The sequence below is a fragment of the Perissodus microlepis genome, chromosome 16 (genome assembly GCF_051167445.1).
Source record: "Perissodus microlepis isolate ML-2025 ecotype Zambia chromosome 16, ASM5116744v1, whole genome shotgun sequence".
In the NCBI taxonomy this organism is placed as follows: Eukaryota; Metazoa; Chordata; class Actinopteri; order Cichliformes; family Cichlidae; genus Perissodus; species Perissodus microlepis.
In genome coordinates, this window is record NC_140476.1 from 13329281 (window position 1) to 13354493 (window position 25213).

General features: G+C 40.8%; 1 protein-coding gene across 1 annotated transcript; it reads left to right on the forward strand.

The window, feature by feature from the left end:
• The first annotated feature begins 9109 nt into the window (after positions 1 to 9109).
• On the forward strand, positions 9110 to 25204 carry LOC146370511 (sacsin-like). Its single transcript, XM_084908553.1, has 7 exons — positions 9110 to 9151; positions 9500 to 9587; positions 10515 to 10626; positions 11212 to 11358; positions 11450 to 12881; positions 13066 to 13154; positions 13269 to 25204. Exons 1-7 carry the CDS (start codon positions 9120 to 9122, stop codon positions 24221 to 24223), a joined length of 12855 nt encoding a protein of 4284 aa, XP_084764679.1. The 5' UTR covers positions 9110 to 9119; the 3' UTR covers positions 24224 to 25204.
• The last annotated feature ends 9 nt before the right edge of the window (positions 25205 to 25213 follow it).

The following is a 25213-nucleotide window of genomic DNA, read 5'->3' on the forward strand; positions in this document are numbered from 1 at the left end:
TACTATCGGATAACTGATGAATAGTTTCATATACTTCATGTGTCCTTACACTTATTGTTTCATCGCTCATGTCAGAATCGTCTTCATATGGTTCACTTTTTATACAGTTAATTTACTGTAATGATGCCTCCATAATGCTCCAATGTTATCTGGAGCATTATGGAGACCCAGAAACACCTTTAACAGTTGATGGTAGAGATGGTTTTCGATTAAGATTTTATTTGCATATTGTGAATTTGTAAACATTTTTTTTTTTTTTTTTTTTTTTTGTGTCCCGTTTGGATCTTTAGCCATCAGAATTGTTGTCTTAAGGCCAAGAAAGATGCCAAGCGGATTTATTTTACCAAGTGGATCATCATGGCCTTGCCATATTGGTCCATTTGATTGACCTTTATTATAATTATGTATTTATTTTATTTTCGGTTGCTACAAACGGGACAGACGTGACTGGGGGATAGGACAGGGAGAAAGAATGAAAGAAAGAGAGGGAGAGAAAGAAAACCAAAGGGGAGAAGAGACGGTGAGAAGGGGGGGAAGAAAGGAAAAAACAAACAAACAAACAAACAAAACGCCTGGATCTCCTGTATGGAGAAAAAAAACAGAAGAGAAAGCAAACAACAAAGAGCAACATAATAAAAACAGCACTATCACAATAAACTAGCTAGCAGTAGATAACAGTAGATACTAAATAATAAACGATATTGTGCAGCACGCAAGATAGACAGCGCACAATGTGCTTTGAGGCAGCAGCCAAGAAAGGTGTAGTCCGCGTCTGTGAACACCCGTGTGTACACCTGTGTGCATACCTGTGTGGATCAGCATGCTTGTATTCCAAAGGTTTCTCCATGTAACGATCTGCTAGGGAGTGTGGGGAGCCATAGCCCCGTCCACCAGGGTATGAAGCAGGTATGGAGGAGATCCAGGCCCCAGATATCCAGAGGCCCCAGAGTACAAGGACCCGAGGAGGACCACCAAAGGGGGGGGGAACCGTGCCACCCTCCTGGGAAGAGCTGAGTAGAGCCCCAAACGAGAGGTCACCCCGCAGCTACGGAGCAGAGGCCAGAGGGGGTTGCAGTGGCATCCCACCCCCCCGGAAGGAGCCCAGCCGGGCCACAGGCGCCCGGCCCCGCCAATCGGCCACCAGGAGTGAGCCGGTACATGCATGAGCGCCCAGCCCCAGATGACAAGGACCACCAACACACCAACGTCTAAGGGCATCAGCCACCGGCAGGGAGTGTGGTGAGGGGAGATAGGCCTCCGTACTTTAGAGGGCCTGAGATGTACCCAGAGAGGTTGAGTCTAAGACCCAACCTGACATATAGACACAGACAAACAGGCACACGCGGACACAGACGTGCATTCCCACCCCCATATGCACAACCAAATACTCGGCACTCACCCAACGTGTAGACAGACACAAATAGACACTGCACAGACAGTCGCACTCCCCAAACATACTCTATATACCAGGTCCAGGTACCCCCGCCCCCAGAGGGGCAAGCCGCACCTAGACCCAGGAGATGTAACCCTTCTCTCTGGGGTGGAGGCAAGCCGACCACCTCCTTATCTGCAGTAGCAGGGAGGCCCCGCATCCCAGACCCCAGTCTGACGGCCAGCACCTCCTCCCAGCCCCCCAGCCCTGACGGCTAACAGAACCGGGGTGAGTGAAGACCTCAAACCTCCCTACGCCCGCTCATATGTAATGTTGTTGTGTGCTGTTCTAAAGTGCATTTAAAACTCAGGAGAGCATGGTACTAGCTTCCTCTCAGAGAGCAGCACGGCTCCTCCCGAAAACCCTCAGTGTCTAAAGGCATTTAAAATTGAGGGTAGGGCACCAGCGCCAGAGGTGGGTTGGAGTACAACGACCATCCTCTGGATGCTGTAAAACGTGCCCACCCCCAAGGCCCTATATGTATGTGTTATGTGAGAGTGTGAGTAATGTGGATGTCTAGGTTGCAGAATAAAATTGAGGCACAGGCGGCCAGAAGGGGACAGAGGGGGAGTGCCTCCCCTGCACCCTGGTGACATACCTGCACCCCAAGCCCTGCATGTGTGGGTGGGTGTGGTAGAGCGGGAATAGGGAGGCAGCTGAGGATGGGGAGGGAAGAAAGGGAGGGGCAAGCGGCCCCTCCCTGGGGCCAGCTCCCCCGCTGACCCCAGTAGGCACCCCCACGCTCTGGAACCCACCAGGGCAAGGAGGCCCAGGCCCATCCGGACCGGGGCCCGCAGCAGCAGCACTGCCCAGCCCCACAGAGTCCGGGGCAGCCCACCCGACTCCACCCCAGAGAAAACTGCACCCACCCCATCATCCAATCATCTCCCAAACTACACAAGACAATAGACACCCAGGTTGAGTTCATTCTCCCCCTCTCCTATATCTCTCCCCCCACCTGCAGAGTGAGCTCCTGTAGTGAGGAGACCACCTGCAAAGATGTAACAACCTCCCCACCAGTTAGAGAGCCCCCTAGTTGGGCCGATGCACCAGAGGTCCCCTGCACTGGGGCTGAGCCCCCCTGCACCCACCCGCCCACTGCTCCGGCGACACAACAGACAGGACCCAAGCCCCCAAGGCCCGGCCAGCACCCCAGACCGGGGGACGGAGCACCCCCAGACCCCCAAGCCTCCACGCCCGTCCCGGACCCTCCCAGGGGCAGCCAGGCTACCAGGCCAGTAACCAACGTCCGGCAGCACAGACCCTCCCCCATCTCCCTCCCCCATCTCCGCTGTACGCAGCCACAAGGAAAACACCATCCAAGAGCCCCAGAGCTTCTAACCAGGTCATGGCCACAGCCCCCAGGTTAGGCCCTCCAGGGAAACGTCCCTAGGGACTCCCCAGACGCCCTAAGGCCGTCCCTACCCCCACATCAACCACAATAGCGAAGGCAGGACCAAACCATGACCCCCCACCCCCACTAGGTGATGAAGCCGATCAAAGGAGCCCAAAGGGATTGATCAAATGTGATGGCAGAGGTTGTATCAAGACTAATGTGATCTATTAGATGGTTTTTATATTGGTTAGAATTAAGATTATTTTTATTTTTCCAGTTAATGAGGACCATTTTCTTGGCAATGCATAGGGCCGTAAAAACAACGTGGGCTGTGTTTATTTCTGCAGTGACCTCATCCAAGTTGCCCAGCAAGCATACTAAAGGGGAGGCTGGAATGTTACATTTCAGACACTTTGATAAGTCTTCACATATCTCACGCCAAAATTTCTGAACTGGTGGACAGAACCAAAGAGCGTGGATGTAATTGTCCGGTGTATTTGCTGTGCAGTGTGAGCAGTTGTTGGAAGGCGTATAGCCCATCTTGAACATCCTATGACCAGTATAGTGCACTCTGTGTAATATTTTGTATTGTATTAATTGCAAACTGGGATTTCTGATCCATTGAAAGGTTTTTAAGCATATCTGAGACCAAAGGTTTGGGTCTAAGTTGATTGATAAATCTGCTTCCCATTTTGCAATAGGAAGGGATATTGATTCATCTATTTTAGAAAGTGTTCTGTATATTTTAGACAATAATTTGGGGAGTTTTAGACTAAGAAATTGTACCACACTTGGTGGTGTTTGTAATTCAGCTTCACTGGGATTAAATTTCTTTTTTACTATGGATTTAATTTGTTGATATTCCAAAAATCGTTTCTTGTTGATCCCATATTGTATAACTTGTCTGTCAAACGAAATAAAGTCTGTTCCTTCCAATATATGTTCCAAGTATTTAATTCCTTTGCAACTCCAGTCTGAAAAGTTTATCATATTATTGTTTTGTAATATGTCCGGGTTGTTCCAGATAGGTGTACGTTTGCATGGGATTAATGAAGACTCTGTCATTTTTAGAAACTCCCACCATGCTGTCAGAGAAGAGCTAATATTGATGCTTTTAAAGCATTCATGTCGTTTGATGTTTGAGCTGATAAATGGTAGGTCTGAAATTTCTAGGTTATTACATAGTGCCTGTTCTACATCTATCCAAGGTTCATCTAAGAAGGTGTGTTTAAACCATCTAGAGATGAACTGAAGCCTGTTGGCTAAAAAATAGTGATTAAAGTTAGGCAGATCTAATCCTCCTTTATCCTTGGTCCTTTGTAGTGTTTTTAAGCTGATACGTGGGGGTTTATCTTTCCAAAGGAATTTAGAAATGTACGAGTCTAGAGATCTGAACCAATCTTGTGATGGCTTATTTGGGATCATTGAAAATAAATAGTTTATTTTTGGCAAGATCATCATTTTTATAGCGGCGACCCTTCCCATGAGTGATATGGGTAAAGATTTTCATCTAGCCAGGTCGCCTTCTACTGTCTTTAAAAGTGGGATGTGGTTTAATTTAGTTAATTCTGAAAGTTTAGGAGAGACATTGATACCTAAATATTTTATATTTCCACATTGCAGTGGGGAAGGAGAAGAATTATGGAAGGAGCAATTAATCGGAAGAACTGTTGATTTCGACCAGTTAATTGAATAATCTGAGACACTTGAGAAGGAATTTATCAATGCAATTACCCCAGAGATATTGGTTTGTGAGTTTTGGAGAAAAAGTAACACATCATCTGCATAAAGGCTGATTTTATGTTCTATATTCTTACATTTTATGCCCTTAATTGTTGTAGCCTGTCTAATTGCTGCTGCTAATGGCTCAATAAAAATTGCAAACAGTGAAGGGGAGAGTGGGCATCCCTGTCTGGTGCCCCTCAGAAGAGAGAAGCGGGAGGATGTTTGGTCATTTGTTCTGACACAAGCTGTTGGGGAGTTATATAATATTTTTAACCAGTTTATGAAACAGGGTCCAAAACCAAATTTATGTAAAGTTGCAAATAGAAATTTCCAGTTAACTCTGTCAAATGCTTTTTCTGCATCTAAAGAAAATATTATGGTTTCAGTGTTTTTACTGCATGAGTAGTCTATTAAATTAAGTAATCTACGTGTATTTGTTGATGAGTGCCTACCTTTTATAAAACCAGTTTGGTCAGGATGAATTAAAAGGGGGGTTATTTTCTCTAATCTCTTTGAGAGAGCTTTGCAGATTATTTTAAGGTCTACATTAATAAGGGATATTGGACGATAGCTTGAGGGATATACAGGGTCTTTGCCTGGTTTTTGTAAGAGACTGATATTTGCAGAGTTCATATTTGGTGGTAGTCTACCATTTTCTTTGATTTCCTGCAACATCCTGTGAAAAACTGGTGCCAGAATTGTCCAGAATTCTTTGTAAAAATCTGTTGGAAAACCATCTGGACCTGGAGCCTTATTATTGGGCATACTTATCAGAGCTTCCTGGAGTTCACCTGGCGTCAGTGGCGAATCCAGTGCTATTGCTTGGGTGTCTAATAATTTTGGAAGAGTTATGTTGTCGAGAAATTGATCAATTTCGTTTTTAGATGGGTTTATTTGTAGTGTATATAAAGTTTCATAGAAATCCCTAAAAATGTTATTTATTTTTTTAGGATCATATATTGTATTCCCAGATAAATCTTTAACAGCACATATAGTTGTTTTTTCTTTATTGATTTTTAACTGGTTAGCAAGAAATTGTCCGGATTTGTTACCGTGTTCATAATTTTGCAGGCGAAGTCTTTGTACTAAGAATTTAGTCTTTTTATTAATAATTTCATTTAATTCTAGTTTTGTCTTGCGTATTTTGTTTAATATTTCTTGATCTTGGTGTGACACATAGGCTTTTTCTAAGGATTTGATGTTTTTCTCTAGTTCCTGAATTTTTTTGTTTTCTTCTTTCTTCTTATGTGATGAGAAAGAGATTATTTTACCTCTCATCACGGCTTTCCCTGCTTCCCAGAGGACAGATGCTGATGTTCCAGGAATGTCATTAAAGCCTAAATATAGAGTCCATTCTTTTTTAAAGTATTTGATAAACTCTTCGTCTTTGAGCAGTGATGTATTAAATCTCCAGTTTTTTCTTGGTGTAGTATTATTCATCTGTATTAGTGTTAAAGATACAGGAGCATGATCGCTGACAGCTATAGGATGAATCTCAGTGTCTGTAATGTTACTCAGCAGTGAGCTGCTGACCAGAAAATAATCCAGACGAGAGTAGGAGTGATGGACATGTGAGAAGAAAGTATATTCCTTACTATTGGGGTGAAGGGAGCGCCATGCATCGCAAAGACCAAAGTCGCTCATATACTGTTTGATTATATTTGTGGACTGCCAGTTACGCTGAGTTCCTGCTGTATTGAGCCTATCCATTTCTTCATTTAGTCCCAGGTTGAGGTCTCCCCCCAGAACAATTGTGCAGTCTAGGTGTTCGGAGAGTGTACTAAAAAAACCGTGGAAGAATGAGGGGTCATCAACATTTGGACCATATATACTTACAATACCTAGCTTTTGGTTAAGTATAGATAGTTTGACGATTAGGAATCTGCCCTCTGGATCTATAACTGTATCGAGTACTGTGAAATTAATATTTTTATGTATTAGAATTGCTACTCCTCTTTGTCTAGAATTATAACAGGCTGAGAACACATTAGGAAACTCAGGTGTTTTAAGTTTATTCAAACTCAAACAAATTTTTTAAGTTGGTTAAGTATTTTTAACCTTAGGTTAAAAATTTGTAAACAATTAATGCAATACTTATACCACTTAAATTAACCTGAAAGACTGCGTTTTACTCCTAACTTCACTGTATGAAGAAAAATCCACTGGGAACTTTCCACTGTGTGTGTGTGTGTGTGTGTGTGAGAGAGAGAGAGCGAGAGAGAGAGAGAGAGAGAGAGAGAGATCAAGTGTACTTGACCTAGTATGACGTGGCAGTAAATGTCCAAAAAATATCTGAACCAGAGTCTGTCAACAATTTGTACAAGGAGCTGAAAGGACATTCTCATATTAGCTTTTCTTACAGTGACTCAACTCATTAAAGTACAGACATGATTTTCAAAAATAAATAAATGAAAGAAATAAGTCTTTAAATTTAAAGGCATAGACCTGGATGGACATTTGTAAGAACTGTCGTTTTATTCTGCTGTTTAGGAGCAACTGGAATGTCATCAGAATCAAGGTCAGAGTCAGGAAAGACTAAAACTACACCAACAGTCTGAGCAGACCGCTGCTCTACTTGATCACTGTGTTATCCAGCATGGTGCCATCTGAACCCACAGCAGCAGGGGAGGGGTTTTCACTGTCCTACAGATGATGAGAGCATCTGACAGAGAAACATGACATAATCTTTATTTTTTTACACAGTTATGCTGATTTTTGGAGAGACTGGCACTCTTTTATAACCATGCCTCCCCTGCTTACTAACCTACAGGTTTATTACTGTTTTAAATAAACAATAAGTCATGTTTCCTTTTTCATCAATAGTTTTTTGCTATTTTATATCAATTATGATTGCACTGACTCATCCAATTACGCCCTTTATGGGTCAAACAGGCCACCATAAGAGACATGCAAACATACAAGCAGGTGTACTAGCTTACTTTGCAGCCAACCAACTATTGTATTGTACATTTGAGGATGCAAAGATTGTTCATGTGGGGATTTTACTACGTTTGTAAGATAAATACCTGTCTTCAAGTACATTTCTTAGGAAGGATGAACAGAGTGAAATAACAGCGGAGGGCTGTAAGTCGCATTTCCTCTGATTTCCTGCATCATCATCATCTAGCTAGGAGGCAGCTGGATGATGCGGGATGCGGGGCAACTTTCCTCCGAAAGTTTCGTTTCTTCCAGGACATCAGAGGAAATTCAGTCTCAGAGGAAAATCTGCTGCTTCTGTTTCAGTCAGTTTCGTTTCTAACGAGATGACGAAACTCGGAGGAGAAAAAAAGACCGGCGTTAGTTGCTGTGATTGGACATCAGCAGCCTTTATATACAGCAGACTGATGCAGCATCACTACTTTCCCTGGCACTGATAGGACCCTGCACTGGCATGACTGAGGTATTGTGATTGTATTTATTTGTTTTATTGGCGTATTTAGGTAGGCTACTAGCTAATTAACAACAAAAAAGTGTTTTTGCTATTTTAAACACTGTGATCACATAATAGAGAAAATCTTTATTTGTTAATTTACTAACTTAAAAAAAATATTTCATACAGTTTTGTCAAATTATATACAGATGATCTTATTTAGACCTGTGTTTAATTGTATTTGCTGCTTTGTTGTTGTTTAATTCCAAAGTACAAATGCTTTGGAAGCAACAAAGTGAACAAAGAGAGCTCACAAGCACAATTTCAGTGTGCATCATCAACCACAGCCCTGGTACTGTAGCTGTTTAGTCTGTTTGAGAGGTGGGTGAAGTAGCTAAATCGTAAGATCATCTAGATTCAGGCTAAGTTACTTAAACACTTGAATTATTGATCGTTTCCTTGTGCAATACACTGTTACTCAGCAAAATGATCAGAACAAAAGAAATAAAACCTTGAATGACTCATAGTTCAAAGATTTGTTTCACATTTATATTTTCTGAGGTTTAAAGAGAGCACTATAAACATAATTTGTAAACTAAGCAAAAGGTTTGCATGTGTTTCTAAATATTACTAATGTTAAACCTTTGCTATCATCACACAATTATCTCACTCATCTGATCTAGAGGAGTACAGTCTCCTTTCCCACATGGGTGTGGTCTACTACATCACACATTAAAAAGAATAAGCAAACAAAAGCATGCAATACTTGAAACAGAAATAATTCATCCTAATCCACTTTCTACAACAATGCTGCGTTTGGCTTCCCACAAACGTTGCTCTGTGCCTTATGGCCAAACTTCTCCACTTTGGTGGAGGTCCATTCCTGGGGAAGACTGGCAGCTGTCCTGAATGTTTTGCTATTTAATGCCATTAATCACTTTCCAGTTCATGGAACTTACTTACTTCAGTAAGTACTGCAGAAGCAGTGTGTGTGTATTTGAGTTTTTATGCACTGCTTCTGCATTTTGATTTCATTTTTGTTAAATAAATAATGACATGGTGTAATATGTCACGTTTAGATGTTCATCTGAGGTTTTATTGACCTATTTTTAAAATCCATTAAGCCCCACAGTTCATGTGTTTTTTTATTTACATCCAGATATGTAAAACCTTAAAACTAAAAGTGTGACAGTAAGTTTGCACTGCTGTAACACATGTCACAATTTTCTGAATTTCTTACAGGAACCCGTTCTGGCATGGTGAATCCAAAGGCAAAGAAGAAAGTCCGGTGACTTGCTTTCTTTTTAATATACTGTATACAGTAGGAGGCAGTAACTGTTCTCCTACATCTTGAGTAGACATTATATTAATAGGATTTGGGCACTAATGCCATTTTTGCTTCTGCTTAAAGATCAGATTCTTTATTAATATCATTACTAACTACTAGTCAATTTCCAGTCACTAACATTGCATCAGCAGGACCAACATGGTTTTAATTTGCCTTCAGACTCTATGTCTGTGAAGGTTCTCAGTCATCCAGGTCATCGTAGTCAAAGGAGCTTGCAAAGAAAAGTGTCTGGACCTAGAGTCCTTCAGACTCTAGTTTCTTTCTGTTTAATGCTTTTACTTTGTTTAGGACTTCCTTCGGGGCCACAGCACCACCCTCCATTGATTATCTGAAAGATATTCTACGGCGATGTCCAGATGGTGGACAAATTTTGAAGGTCGGTGTAATGTTGTAACAAAAACACACAACAGTTACTTTAGATAATAATGGGATGCTGTGCAAATAATAATAACAATAATAAAATGTAAATGACAATAGAAAGCAATGGGTTTATGAGATTTACTACTTTTTGCAGTTCTCACAAACATAAAAATGATTCACAATGGAACAACTGAAAACAAAGTAAAAATTTAAACTGAGACATTTTATTATGTCATGAAAAAAAAATTGTCTCATTTTGGATTTGGTGAGATCAACATGGTTGAATAAGTTGGGACGGGGCAACATTTAATGAGGTTAACTGGTAAAAGTCAGTAACGTGATTGGACAGAGACAAGTGAAGGGGCAGAGGTTCACCAATCTGTAAAAAAAGAATATGTCTACAAGTTGTCCTTAGACCATCAGCTCAGATTAGAAAAAGCTCTATTTAATTGGCAAAATGGAAACATGGATGTAAACTTCACTGGTTGGTGGAGGTGTAACTAAAATATGGTTGTAATTCACTGAAATCTCCCAGATTTTGTGCTGCTTGCAAATTATAAGGACCTGCAAATTTTTGCTGTCTTGCATCCGGCCATACTGAGCTGGCATTTTATCAGACAAAATATTAAAAAATATAATGCAGTACAATTCATCAGTTTTACCACAGAGTTAAATTGACACAATTATTGACCATTTTTGAAGCTTAAAACGTTTTTGCCATTGTATGCTAAAGAACAAGAATAACTACATCATATACTCTGATTGGACACTTTGGACTACAGTGTCCAGTGAGTCTGAGTTAGACTGAAATGGACCCTTTTTTGTTTTTCCTCTGTAGACATACTTGCTGTGAGAAAGATCTACCAGCTTTCTGTGCAGAACTGTGTCAGTGGCAGCGTTGTACTGCCATTTTCTGCTCAAGGTTGTTTTTATTTGTCAACAGGAGCTGATTCAAAATGCAGATGATGCTCGAGCCACAGAAGTGGTTTTCATCCATGATGAGCGAAGCTATGGAACTGAAAGCCTTTGGACTGAAGAACTGGAGACATACCAAGGTATTCACTGAATAACAGAAATATATTTCACAAAAACTATTATTTATTTACATTAAAAGCAATAAATAGAGCCAATACATCTCCAGTTAAGAATGTCTGTCCGGGTTTGCTGGGGACTTTTTGGTTTGTTTTTATTTAACATTCTGCTTCCTTTGGGGGTCACGTCGAAAAGTGGAGCTACTCACTGTGGCAATCCCTTGTGACTAAAGGAGCAGCTAAAAGTAGCAGGTTCTGCTTGTTTCAGTGTGTAATTTCTCCCAAAGTATAGTGTGTGGATGTTTTTTCCCCATATTTTTCCACATTATCAAACATTTCCTAGGTGGCTGTTTTTAGTAAGCCCTGTAAAACTGGATTCTGATTGTAGACGACATAAAATATGTGATGTCACATGCTGGGACTACAGTTGTGAATCCTAAGCTGTTGAATTTTGGCTGTCACCATCATTGTTAATTCAACCTATCCAAGACCCTGGAAAAACTGGAAAAATCTCATTCATTGCACATTGGGATAGAGATTCCAGAGAATGTGTCACTAACACATAGATACTGAAAGCATAAGCTTTAAGTTTGTTATGTTTTTACGAAGGTCCTGCTCTCTATGCCTACAACAATGCCGGATTCACTGATGAAGACTGGAAAGGAATTCAGAGAACTGGAAGGAGTGTCAAGCGTGATGACCCAAACAGAGTGGGAAGATTTGGAATCGGCTTCAACTCTGTTTACCACATAACAGGTGAAACTATGTGTAGTTAGATCACAGATATGAGTAGTAATTTTTGAAAAGATAAACAGTTAGCAGTAACATATCTTTACTTTGTCCACAGATGTGCCAACTATATTCAGTTCAGGCCACCTTGGCATGATGGATCCCCAAGAAAAAGTATTTGGAGAGAGAAGTAGAGGGTTTCGGTGGTCTTTGGATGATGCTGAAGACCAAGAAGTTCTGCTGAATATGAGTGATCAGTTTCAACCATTTAGAGATATAATTTTGCTTTTATGCGGACAAGAATGGTCAACAGTTGTCATGGAGGATCAGCACTTCAGTGGGACAATTTTTAGATTTCCTTTACGCAATGAAGCATCAGAAATTTCTGATAATCTGTATGACTCAGATAAAGTGGTTGAGCTTTTTGATAGCTTCATTGCAGATGCAGATTTGAGCCTCCTCTTCTTGAAAAATGTCACCTCCGTGTCCTTGTTACATATTAGTAAAGATGGAGCTGTTAACACCAGACTTGAAGTGAAATCTTCAGTCCCCACAGATGGTGTTTTAGAGCAAGAAGAGGAGTCGGTCACTGAGGGTCTAACAAGGTTCAAAGTTGTAACTGTGAGTTCAAAAGACCAAAAAGAGACAAAGTGGCTTCTGACAACATGTACCATGAAAGAGGGCGTTGCAGAAGATCTTGATTTGCTTACAAAGAAGTTGAGCTTTTTACCTCAAGTTGACCTGGCATTCCCCTGTGGTGAGAAGAGAGACTGTAGCCAGAGCAGACTGAGCTGCTTTCTCCCCCTTCCAAACAATGAATCCAATAAGACAGGACTCCCAGTTTATGTCAATGCATGCTTTGGCCTCACAGACAATAGAAGACACATCAAATGGCAAGAGGAAGACCAGAGACATGACGAACATGCTTTGTGGAATGAAATGCTGATGAAGAAGGTGTTTCCACAAGCATACATCAAGATCATTCAAGATGCCATTAAACTTGCCCAAAAATCTATCCTCCCTGTTTCCTCTGTGTACAATCTGTGGCCAGATCTCACTCAGATACAACACAAAGAAAAATGGCATGCTCTCACTCTGGATGTTTTTCATCACTTATTCAGACAGAACGTGGCCATCCTCTCTCTTGCTAAAGATGAAAGACAGTTTATCTCTCCATCAGAAGCTGTTTTCCCCTGCAATGGCCCAACAAGCACCAACATATTGTCTGCCATTAAAAGGGCTTTAGTGTCATGTGGAGAAAATCTTGTCACTTTACCAGCTAGTGTTGCAAGGGCTATAAATGAGGCCTACCCAAACCCTACTACCCTAAAACATGTGACTCCAGCATTCCTCAGGGCCATTCTCCACAGGACCGGTGTGGATAACATCACCAAAGACGACAAACTCAGTCTTTTGGAGTACATTTTAGGTGATGAACAATACAAAGAACTTAAGGGTCTTCACCTCCTTCCACTCAGTGATGGCTCTTTCAGATATTTCACATACAAAGAGGAAGACACTGCTTTGATTGACAGCCATGAATGTCCAAGGTAGGGTTTCCATACATCTATCAATATTTAAAATAAATGTTACATAGATTATGACTAATGTTGCCATTTTTATGTGTTATTCACATATTGATTGTAACTGAATATTTGGAAGGTTCAGGAATGTTTCTATACTGAATGAACTCCTAACAGTTTGATTGACAGAATCCATTGCACTTTTTTATAGAGTCTTGCTGCCATTCTGTAAACCCTTCTTCATCCCACATGATCTGACTCCAGCCTGCAGTGCAAATCTGAAAGAACTGGCCAGAAGAAGTAAGTGAAAGTAATTTTAAACAATGCAGAGTCATTTGTACACAGCTACACATTTTAGCACACACATTTATTCTTAACTTTAAAAAAAAAAAATCTTTTTAATCTGCTCTTCAGATTTCTTCAAGGTCACCAACATTGATGCATCCCATTTGGCTGAATATGCAAGACGATATTTGCCACCAGACTGGAAGCAGACAGGGAAAAACCTTGTTACATGGGACAACAACAACAGTCAGCATCCACCTTCAGACTGGTTTCAAGAATTCTGGAGCTTTCTCAACAGTCATTTTAATGAGTTAAGTCCTTTCACTGACATACCTCTAATACCAGTTAGTCCTCTGTCTGGCAGTCAGACTGTATCAGTCGCAAAACTACAGCAGAACACAACTCTGATCTTTCAGAAAAGTAAACAGCTGAATTTGCCAGACCAAATAACTCAGCTGGTGAACAAAGTTGGTGGCACAGTGGTGAGAGGAAATGAGTGGCTCAAGCATCAAGACCTTGACTCGTATGTGCTGTGCCCATCTCCAAGGAGTGTTTTGAAGGTCCTGATGAATTTAGATTGCCAGCATCTTGTCACAGAACTCACATCTGCCTCTCACACAGCACAAGAAGAACTGAAAGACTATCTGTCTTATCTGGATTCTCTCTCAAAAACAGAGAAAGATTTTCTCTTGAAGTTGCCTTTGTTTCAAACCATGAAAGGATTCAGTGTTGCAGCTCAATCAAAACAAGCTGTGCTTCTGATCTCAGGCCTAACAGTACCAACAGAGCTCCCTATGCCTGATTCCATAATCCAGTGTTCTACTGAGACTGACCGCAGACTGTTACAGCTGCTCAAAGTTCATCTCTTGGACACCGCCGAAGCAGCCAATGTTCTTGTTGACAGCATAAGGAAAGGCGCTTGCAGCAGTGACAACACTAACAAAACAATGACTTGGATTTTACAGCATGGTAAGGTGCTTTTCTCACAAAACGAATCCCTGAAATGTAGCAGTAAGGACTTGAGCTTCATTGAGGTGAATGGACAGCTGAAAAAGGCATCTGACTTTTTTGATCCAAGAATTCAGACTTTTAAAGTCATCTTTGAGTCAGACTTCTTTCCACCGCCTTCATACACTCATTCACTGCAGATGCTGGAAAGCTTAACAGAAATCGGATTACTGAATAAAGAGATAGATGTCTCACCTGAACATTTGCTACATGCTGCCACCCTGACTGACAAACTATGCATGAACTCACAAACTGAGGCTCTGAGAAGAGCTCAGGTTCTCCTGGAAATGTTGGAAAGTAATGATCTACTGACAAAGTTTTCTCACAAACAACTTCATTGCCTCAAAATGCTTAAATGGATCCCATGTGAACAACCTGGAAGTGAGAAACAATTCAGTGATAAATCTCAGAAGTATTGTTTGTTTTGCCCAAATGAAATAAGACATTCTGTGTATAAGGACATAGTTGGACATGTAATGCCACTAACAGGGAAGCTCAGTGACAGAGTTAGCAACAGCCTTGGTCTCAAAGACCTACCACCACCTGAAAAAGTGACTGAGAATCTGTCAGTCTTGAAATCAAAAGCACTGGAAATGGCTAATCCTGACACAGATGTAGACTTCAAAAGACAGCTGCACAGCATTTACAAACACATGCAAGACAATGTCTCTGTATTTGTTACAATGATGGACAATGAGACATGCTGGCTATGGGCCCAGAACGAGTTTGTTGCACCCCAGGATCTGGTTCTTGAATACCCAAATAATCTAGATCTGAGTTCTTACATTGGGAAGGTGCCAAGTGAATTTTTGCCATACAGAACATTGTTCCAGAAGTTTGGCCTGAGAAAAGTACTTTCCAATGAAGACATTTTGGGCATTCTGTACTCTGTCCAGCAAACTGTTGAAGCAAGACAACCGCCATTTGCAAGTTCCTCTGAGGTCAAAGTGTCAATAGAAATTCTCAACTGGCTCTGGAAAGAGAAGAAAACAGTTGAGGATGACATCCCAGTGCCAGTCATTGCTGAGGGAGGAAAATTTACCCTTAAACCACGATCAACAGCTCTTTTCTGTGATGTAAGCAAAAATGGACTAAAAGAACTAAACTGCAGAGAAGAGGAAATTTATGTCATACATGAGGAAATCCCAAAAGCAGCGGCTGAATGGCTGGAAATTCGTTTTCTCAGTACCCACATCCTTGATCCAGAGGAGATAGGAATAGAGCAGTGTGGACAATCTGAACCAATAACAATGAGAATAAAAAACATTCTTAAAGAGTACGATGAACACAGTGACATCTTCAAAGAGCTCATCCAGAATGCAGAGGATGCTGGGGCAGATGTTTGCAAGTTCTTGGTGGATTTCAGAGTACACAGAGATGCCCCTGAAAGCCTGATTGACCCTGACATGGCTCTTTGTCAGGGACCTTGTCTTTGGGCTTTTAATAATGAGCAGTTCACAGCAGAGGATTGGAAAAATATTGTCAGAGTTGGCTCAGCCTCGAAGGAAAACAAAGTGGAAAAAATTGGAAAGTTTGGACTTGGATTCAACACTGTGTATCATGTGACAGATGTCCCCTCCATCCTTAGTGGCAACACTCTTCTCATACTTGATCCAAATGTTACTCATGTCACAAAACATATTAAACATAAATCAAATCCTGGAATCAAGCTGCATCTCTCTCAACAGCGACTCTTTCATTGTTTTCCTGGTCAGTTTGGATCATATGAAAACATTTTTGACTGTAATTTCACCCGAAAAAGTCCTCCTGAACCCTATCCAGGCACTCTGATCAAACTACCTTTCCGAAGTGAAGAAGAAGCTGTCAAATCAGAAATAAGCACAAATGTGTATCAAAAACCCAATATCCTTGATTTTCAACATCTCTTTTCTAAGAATTCACAAACCCATCTGCTTTTTTTAAAGAACATCATTACATTATCCCTCCAAAATATCCCACACAATGGATCAACTCCACCAACAGAAAACGAAATAGAGACCATCTTCTCTGTGTCCAAAACTACTGTGAGTGCAATGGAGATTCCTGATGACACCAGTGTGTCCAAGCAACGTCATGCTGAGAAATCACTGATGAAAGTTGATGGTAAATGCAAAGGACTAATTGAATCTTGCACAGTCAGAATTATCCAAATATCCAGTCAGCAGTCTAATGAAACTAAACTTCAGTTCTGGCTCCTGTACAACTGCTTTGGGACAGATGAGTCCTTTAAAATGGCCATTCACAAAAACAAGCAGGCCAGTTTCTCCTTGCCCATTGGAGGGATTGCTGTGCCCTTGCAAAATGATCCAGAAACTGGAAAATTCAGCACATTACAAACAGAACTTGTTGGACAGGCCTTTTGCTTCCTTCCTCTTCCCATTCACACAGGTCTTCCTGTCAATGTAAATGGCACATTTGCTGTGACAAGCAACCGAAAAGGTCTGTGGGAAACTGGAGTGAAAAATGACTGGAACAAAGCTCTCCTTCAGGATCCAGTAGTGACAGCATATGTTACTGTACTCAAGGTACTAAAGAAAATGTCAGAAAATAAGCAGCTGGTGAGTTACTGTTATCACACCTTTTGGCCTGATAGGGAGAAAGTGACTGAAACTTTCAAGCCTTTAGTGGATGCACTTTACTCAACCATTGTTGATGACTCTGTTGGTCCAGAGCTCTTTAGTGATGGAGAACAATGGTTCTCAATGAACAATGTTATATTTCTACATGAGAGCATTGAAAATGATGAAAAGATTGGTGACCTTGCAGTTCAAGTTTGCCAGAAATATGCAAAAGGACCCAATCATGTTGTTCCTCTTCCACTTTGGCTGAGAAATAGCTTCAAACAGGCTGGCCTTGAAAAGGTTTTACAAAACAGGACCTGGAACTGGGAGAAGTTCTACAGAGAAGCAGTGTTCAGTAACCTAACTACAATGGACTCAAAGAGTAGAGATACCCTTGTGCTGCATGCTATTGACCTTCATATCAAAGAAATTGACAATCTGCTGCTCTGCTATCCATGCATACCCACAAAGGGTGGACAGCTCCAACATGTCAGGAAACTTGTGAATCCTACAGGGAAAGTGGCCTGTCTTTTTGAACCAAAAGAGGGACGCTTGCTTGATGGATCTGAAAATGACTTCAGATCTGCAAAAAGGATTCAGCGTTTGTTGGAACTTGGTATGGTAAATGAACATCTCCCATTGGAAGATATCACAGAGAAAGCAGGCACGATTAATAAAACCTGGAGCATTGACAAAAAGAAAGCATTTGTCCACTTGAAGTGCCTATTTGAACTGATGAAGAATCACATTCGTGATAACGACTCTCACCACTGGAAAACACTGAGGACAACTGCATTTCTTCCAGCATATTCACCTGGTGATGCAAAAATGGAAGGAAACGTAACACTTAAAAGGCCCACTGATGTTTTTAGTGACAAATGCTCCCTTCTCGTTAACATGACACAACCAGTGCTGGATAATAGTAGTTTGAAAATACACCACAGTGATCCAGTCCTAAAGATCTTGGGCGTGAACAGCACTCCGAAGCCAGAGGTGGTGCTCCAGCAGCTGCATGAAGGAAGCAAACAAGCACACTCCATTGACAGATCCATGCATTACAAAATAGCCTTTGAGTGCTATAAGTGTCTGGATCAGTGGATCTGTGACTCTGGAAATGCCTCTTACATTTCACAACAAGCGAGTTCATTTCCATTCATCCTCATTGGTGATACATTTGTGAATGTTGATCGTGTAGCTGAGAACGGGCAATTTGAAGCAAAGCCCTATCTCCACGTACTTCCAGCTGCCTTCACAAGTTTCAGGAACCTCTGGAAATGTATAGGTGTTGAAAAACAATTCACGATCACTCAGTTTCTAACTGTGTTGCAAGAATTAAAAGCTCAACATGGAAACAAGCCCCTACCAAAGAGTGATATCTCAGTTGTCCTCACAATTTTAAACAAAGGGATATTTGAAGCCAAATTGAAAATCACTGATGACTGTCTGATACCCAATGAGCGTGGAGTTTTGCAGTTTGCTAGTGAGCTATTTTACAATGACAGCCCATGGATGCCACTCACTTCAGGTGTCACATTATGTCACGAGAATATCCCACGAGCTATGGCTCGCCACCTTGGAATCAAAACAACAAGGCATCATTCTCTGGAAAACCACATAGTTGATGACCTTTCACCATTAGCTTTTGACTTTGAACAGCAGGAACAGCTGACTGTTCGTATTAAAAACATAATTTCAGCCTATCCATCAAAGAAGGATATCCTTAAAGAGCTCATCCAAAATGCTGATGATGCAGAAGCAACAGAAATTCACTTCATCTGGGACAAAAGACAACATGGAAAACAAAAAACATTTGGGAAGAAATGGAACAATCTCCAGGGTCCAGCACTTTGTGTGTTCAACAACAAAGTGTTTTCTGATGCTGACATTAAGGGAATTCAACAGCTGGGAGAGGGAGGAAAGCACAGCACCCCAGGGAAGATAGGCAAGTACGGAGTTGGATTCAACTCTGTTTACCATCTGACTGACTGCCCTTCGATCCTTACAGGAGATGAAGTACTTTGCATTTCTGACCCCAATCAAAAATACATTGAAAATCACTCAAATAACCAACGATATGGCATTGGCTATAAACTAGCTGACACTTTCAAAGAAATGTACGTAGATGTCTACAAATCCTTTCTTCCAGACAAATTTTCTCTTAAAGAGGGCACCATGTTCAGATTACCTCTGAGAATGGGTACAAATGCAAATACCTCCAAAATATCACAGCAAGGAGTCACTGACCGCGACATGAAAGAACTGTGCTCTGCCCTGTCTGAAGATCCTGTAGGACTAATTCTCTTTCTGAAAAACATCTGCAAAATCAAAGTCCATGAAATCAGTGAATATTCAGGAGGACTTAAAACCATCTTTGAGGTTGAAAAAAATCTGCCACAAAGAAGTCGGGACGAGAAAGATGCTTTTGTAAAACATCTACAAAATGCACTGCAATCAGACAAAACCGCAACACCACACAAGACTTTCTATGAAACTGTGATTTCCACCTCAGATAAAAGACAAAGTAAGTGGATTGTTGCAGAACAATTTGGCTCCTTCAAAGACAGCTGCGAATTAAAACTATCAGACAAAATTCCCCAAGCATCATTAGCTGCACGTGTGAACACAAGAGGATACCTCATCATGGATTTTAAAGGAGAAGCCTTTTGTTCACTTCCTTTGCCAGGGAAAACTGGACTGCCAGTACATGTAAATGGAAACTTTGAGGTTGATTCTGCCAGGAGAAGCCTTTGGAAAGAAGATGGGAAGAGTAAGAAATCAAACTGGAATGAGATTTTGAAACAGAACGTCATTGCACCACTTTATGCAGATCTCCTGCATTACATCAGGCGCAGCATTGCAGTCAAGAAAGTTTCCCTTACATTTATTGGCTCATGTTTCAGTACAGAATACTTGTGTTTTTGGCCAACTGTGTCCAAGGATGTTTGCCCAGACTGGCATGAAATGATACATGGAGTATACAGATCACTGAAAGGAAAAGGCCTTGATGTAATCCCTGTGATGAAGAGCTCAACACGGAAAATTGCAGATAGAAAAATTAAAGAATACTCATTTGACTGGTGTAATGTCAGTGAAACAGACTCACTTGAGGCCCCTTACCTTGCAAACTTTACAAACTACAAGTTGATGCCCATCTTGGAAGATCTTGGAATGAAGCTGGTTCCTTATTCCACAAACATGGAGAAGATTTGGAAAAGTTTCACAGATGCTGGGGTTGAAGTGAAAGAGGTCAGTCCCTCCACTGTGCAGACTTTTCTACGAGCAAAACCTCTCAATGATCCAACCCAAACAGATGAGGATTTACCTTTACCCATAAGTGCTACTTTGATCAAAGATGAGACAAGATGTTCGGAGCTCTCGAGTTTTTGTTTAAAAGATTTCTCCTCAGAAAAGGTCACCCAGGACAATTCTAGTTTACTCAATGGGCTTCCGCTTCTTCTCACAAGAGATAAAGTATTGACAGTTTTCAACTCCCAGTCACCCAAGTGGATATCAGTATATGAAAATCTCTTCTTTCACTACGAGAACAAATTTGCAGACTATCAGACAAACAAAAACCACATTGAACTTCTTCAAAGTTCAAGAATCATCCAAAAAATGACATTACCCTGCTCGGAAAAATATCTGAAACCATTAATTCAGCATCTTCTTGAGAACTGTGAAGATGATCCACACAGTGGTCTTCATGTCCCAAATGACGAAATGATAAAGTGGCTGAAATCACTTTGGATGTTCATAATGAGTGAAATTAAACCGCCAACCTCTAGAGATGACGAGTCAAGTCTGACACTAAGTGATGTGAGGAAACTCTTCAGTGACTGCTACATTTTACCTGTTGTGTGTCCAAGGTTGAACAACAAGCACTTCCTGCAAACAATGAAACACATGTCAAGTGTTGTGTTTGCCTCACAGAAACACAAAGACATATCAGGCATCCTCTTCAAACTTGGTTTTATGAGGTTTGATCGTGTATTCTTTTTTGAGATGTACCGACAGGTATATTCATGTCTACAGCATGAGCTTCTCGATGTAGATGATCAAAGCTCAGTGTTGGATCAAGTGTACAACATTAATCACTCAGAATTTTCCCACCTTTCAAATGATGATATGAAGGAGTTTCAGATGTTCCTCCAGTCGGGATTATCCAAGTCCAGAGACAACCAAGAGTATGTGAGGAAACTCAAATCCTTACCAATATTTGAAACAACACATAGTGAACGAGTGAGGATTGATGGACCTAAAAAGGTTTATGTTCTCAACATCAAATATTCAGTCATGTTTCCAGATTTGTTCAACCTACCTAACAGCAACAGCATTTTTCTCAAGTTCAACTCTGAGAACCACACACTGTCAGAAACACTCAACATTCAGGTCCTGGATGATTTGCAGTATTTCATGAAGTTCATTCTACCTGCTGTACACAAACTCACAGAGACACAGATTCTTCACAGCCTCAAGCTGTTGCTGTCACTACGTTACTCTTCAGAGGACAAGAAAACTATCATCTCTTCACTGAAGACAGTGAAACTGATTCGCAGTTCTCAAGGTAGACTGGAGCCTGCATCATACTACTTTGATGAGAGTGTGGAGCTGTACAAACGAATGTTGCCCCAGGAGAAATTTGTACCTGACAGATTTTGGACTGAGCTGTGTGAAGGAGATGACTACACAACAGAAAAAGCAAAACAGCTGGTCAGAAAACTTGGAATGAAGCATGTTGTGTCAAACGATGAGATAATAAATTTTGCGTACCAGCTGGAATCAGAAGCAAAAGGAAAAGGAAAAATTGAAGACCTGAAACTAAAATCACAATTACTTTTCAGGGAAGCCTTGAGTAAAGCATGTGATGCCAAAGACAACAACAAAAGGTTGCTGGAAAGCATTGCTGACATCAAATTCATTTTTCCAGTTAATATTCGAAAAGAACTGTCCATCTACCACCAACCATTTGCAGCCGAAGGAACTATGGTGAAAATTAGAGGCTCTTTAATTAATAAAAATCCAGAGCATCAAGATATGATTTGGACCTCAATGCCAATTATAGACCTGCCATTTATGTCACAAAGTCTTCAAATGCTAATTAACGCAGGAGCTCATGAAGAACCACCTCCAAACTGTGTAGCCAGTAACATAAGAAACATCTGTCAGTCACCATGTGAAACTGACCAGCTGATCAAAACACGAGCTAAAGTGTTCAGAAGTTCGTACGCTTACCTGCAAGCAAAAAGATTTGAAGGAAACCAGCTGGCTGGTCTTCCTGTTGTGTTGGTTGAAAAAGACACAAAACTTATGAGGCCTGATGACATGTGTCTGTCGCTCTCCTATGATTTGGAGTTCAGACCTTATCTGTACAAGATTACTCCAGAAGATGTAGTGTATGCACCGTTCTTTCAGAAAATTGGTGTGAAGAAGAAAGCTACTGCAGAGCAATATTGTAATGTTTTGGCAGCAGTTTACGCTGATTCCTGTGATAAACAGAAACTACATTTGAACCAGCTGACAACTGTGAAACGAGCTGTTGAGCAGTTGTTTAAGTTAATCAGAACTCAGGGAAATGAGACACTTCTTGAAAATGTTGAGACTCTGTATCTTCCTGCAGTAGATGGTAAATTATACCCATCGTCCACACTCTGCTACAACGACACAGTGTTTGAGACCAAAAGGTTGGAAGAAGCGCTGGAGAACAAGTTCTTGCTGCTTGAGAAACTCAGTGAATGTTATTTGGGCAACGACAAATACATGCATCATCAGCTGTTGCAACTGCTGCCTCAGAAATTTCAGCCAAAGATGCTGTCTGAGTTCACAGAGGAAAGAGTTGTGGAATCAAAGATGCAGCTTTGTGAACTTGGGACTGGCTGTGAATTTAGTGGATGGTTTTATAAACATCTCTCCTCAGGAGCCTTTAAATATGGATTAATTTGTCTTATTAGAGAGAATTCTCAAGGCAAAATAACACAAGAAGATGCTTCTAAAATGTGTGAGAAGACTTTTGGCAGTATACAGATTATCTGCTGCAAAACTTTGGAAACAGCTCTCTGGCTCAATAAACAGCCACTTCCCAAAACTGATGAAGAAACTGATGTATCTGTGGAACGAGGGCAACAAGGGTGCACCTTTTACTTAAAGCACAATGATGACATGGCTGTCAAGGTAATAAATGAAGTCATCATGACACTGACAAAGGAGATTAATGCTCTTTTAGGAAACAGAATTGCATTGGTTCATCTTCCAGTGCTGGGACAACTCCTCATGTGTGATGATCTGCAAGATGTTCGGAAAACTCTGGCTAAAAATCAGATTCGTGACAGTGCTGAAACTGAAAGTTCCTCTTTTAGTCCAGTAGCCCCTGGGACAGAGATCCCCGAAGAATGGCATGATTGCTTGGACATGAATGTCCTCAACAACTTTGAAGAGGGGGAATATGTTGGCTACAGCATTGATGACAAGTACATTTATGCAGTTATTATTGAAGAACTGCCTGGTCACAATGGACCATATTCAAGGAGATACAAAATAGAAGTAGGAGAAGATGAGCCCATTGAAGTCAGCTGTGTTGATCTGTTTCAGTTTAAACGAGAAAAGAAGGTAAAAACAGAAAGGAGGAAATGCATGGAGCCAGGACCACAGAAGAAGACACTAAAACCAGAAGAAAACACTTGCATGGAGCTGGAACCACTGACAGGAGCTGTGCCACATTCTTCTGAATCATCAACAAATTCTTTACCAGCCTCTGTTGAGGAAGCTAAAAGGGAAATTGATAAATGTTTGGCAGAGATCTGGAGGCTTCCTGAGGAGGAGAGGCACACAGCCATCAAGAGACTGTACCTCAGGTGGCACCCTGACAAAAATCCAGATTGCCAGTATCTCGCCAATGAGGCATTCAAATATTTACAGAATCAAATTGATGAGCTTAGCAAAGGCAAAGCTGCAGGCTCGACCTTTTCAAGCAGAAATACAAATTTCAGAGGCTTCTATGAAGAGTGGAATCAGGAGGCCAGGTATCACAGAAATAGTCGAGAGAGGTTCTCTAGAGGCTATAGAGGTTTCCATTCCTACAGCTTCTGGACCCACAATGAAAATGTCCCAAGGCCAGACAGAGAAGAGGCCAGACGTTGGTGTAGACAGGCTCGCTGTGATCTCAATGCAGCTCACAAAGACACTGGTGGAGGGAGCACAGAGTGGTGTCTGTTTAAGGTCCATCAAGCAGTGGAAAAGTCTCTCATAGCAGCATGCTATAAAAGAAATGGACAACGCCCCAACAGCAGCTCAATTTCAGCCACTGCTGCACAAGTTTCCCGCTACAGCCTCCAACTGAGAGATCTGCCTGAGATTGTGAAAAACCTGCAGACACTCGGAGTGGATCCCAAAAAGACTCAATATCCCAACTGCCATCCATATCCCCACATACCAAATGGACAATTCAGATCAGAGAATGAAATGCTGGCACTGAACAAGGCATCTGAGCTCCTTAATAAAATAGAAGCATATGTGAATTAAGGATTTAAAACAAGGTATTGGTCAGTGTAACTGTTTTTCTACATGTTAAAAGTAATGTAATGTAAAGTGTAAAACTGAAATATTATTTAACATCACAAAGAAAAAAGAAAACTTTTTTTATTTTACTTATTTGTCTCACTTCTCATACTCAGTACTTATTATTATGTTATGGTGTGCATGTATATGTAAACACACTGAAGAAAATTGTAAGTACTAAATTACTTTATTTTGGATTCTTGTCATTTAAAGCTGCTTATTGGTGATATCGATATATTCTGTGTTATGAAAATGAAAATATCAGATGTTCTTTGTAAGTCTTGTTGACACTGTTGACTACTCTCTGAGATCAAAACAGTCACTCAGTGAATTTCTTACTGTTTGTTAAAAACCTGCCTTGGATCAATATACTAACCGTATGCTTGTAATGTAAATGCAAATATGCAGTTTTGGTGTTTTAAAGTTCTGACTATTTGCTGAGAGACAGTATAACTACTGCATACTGATTTTTACTTGTATCCAGTTTTGTCTTCTGAAAAACTTAAATCCACATTGCAATTGGGGAATTTTTGTTTTGTTTTCCTTTTTTTTTTTTTTTAATTTTTGCTAGCAGAAAGATCTGAAGAGGACCTTAAATGATGTCTTTAATCATTTCTCCTCCCATGTAATCGGGTCTTTATTGTCTGATTAGTTAAACAGACCAAATTCTTGAAACTTGAGTCCTCCCTCTTTAAGTGTTTCCAAGTCTGGTCATGTCTCTGGACATGCATGTGGATGGTTAGAAACAATATTTACCCTTAAATGTCAATGTGATATAAAAAATGCATCTAGAGAGTCACGGACCAAAGATCTGATCAATAACAGACAAGCCACTCACTGTGGAAAACCTTAGCCATATTTATTTTATCCAACACTGTAACACTATGATAAAATAAGGAAAAGCCTAATAGGTTCCTTTATGTATTGGACAGATCTGTTAGAAACAGTAACAAG

What these genes read in the sequence shown, in the direction of transcription:
- LOC146370511 (XM_084908553.1), top strand. Translation starts at nt 9,120, where the DNA reads ATGGTGAATCCAAAGGCAAAGAAGAAAGTCCG. An exon ending in ATGGTGGACAAATTTTGAAG is followed by an intron (nt 9,588 to 10,514) that starts GTCGGTGTAATG and finishes ATTTGTCAACAG; the next exon opens with GAGCTGATTCAAAATGCAGA. An exon ending in GACAGCCATGAATGTCCAAG is followed by an intron (nt 12,882 to 13,065) that starts GTAGGGTTTCCA and finishes ACTTTTTTATAG; the next exon opens with AGTCTTGCTGCCATTCTGTA.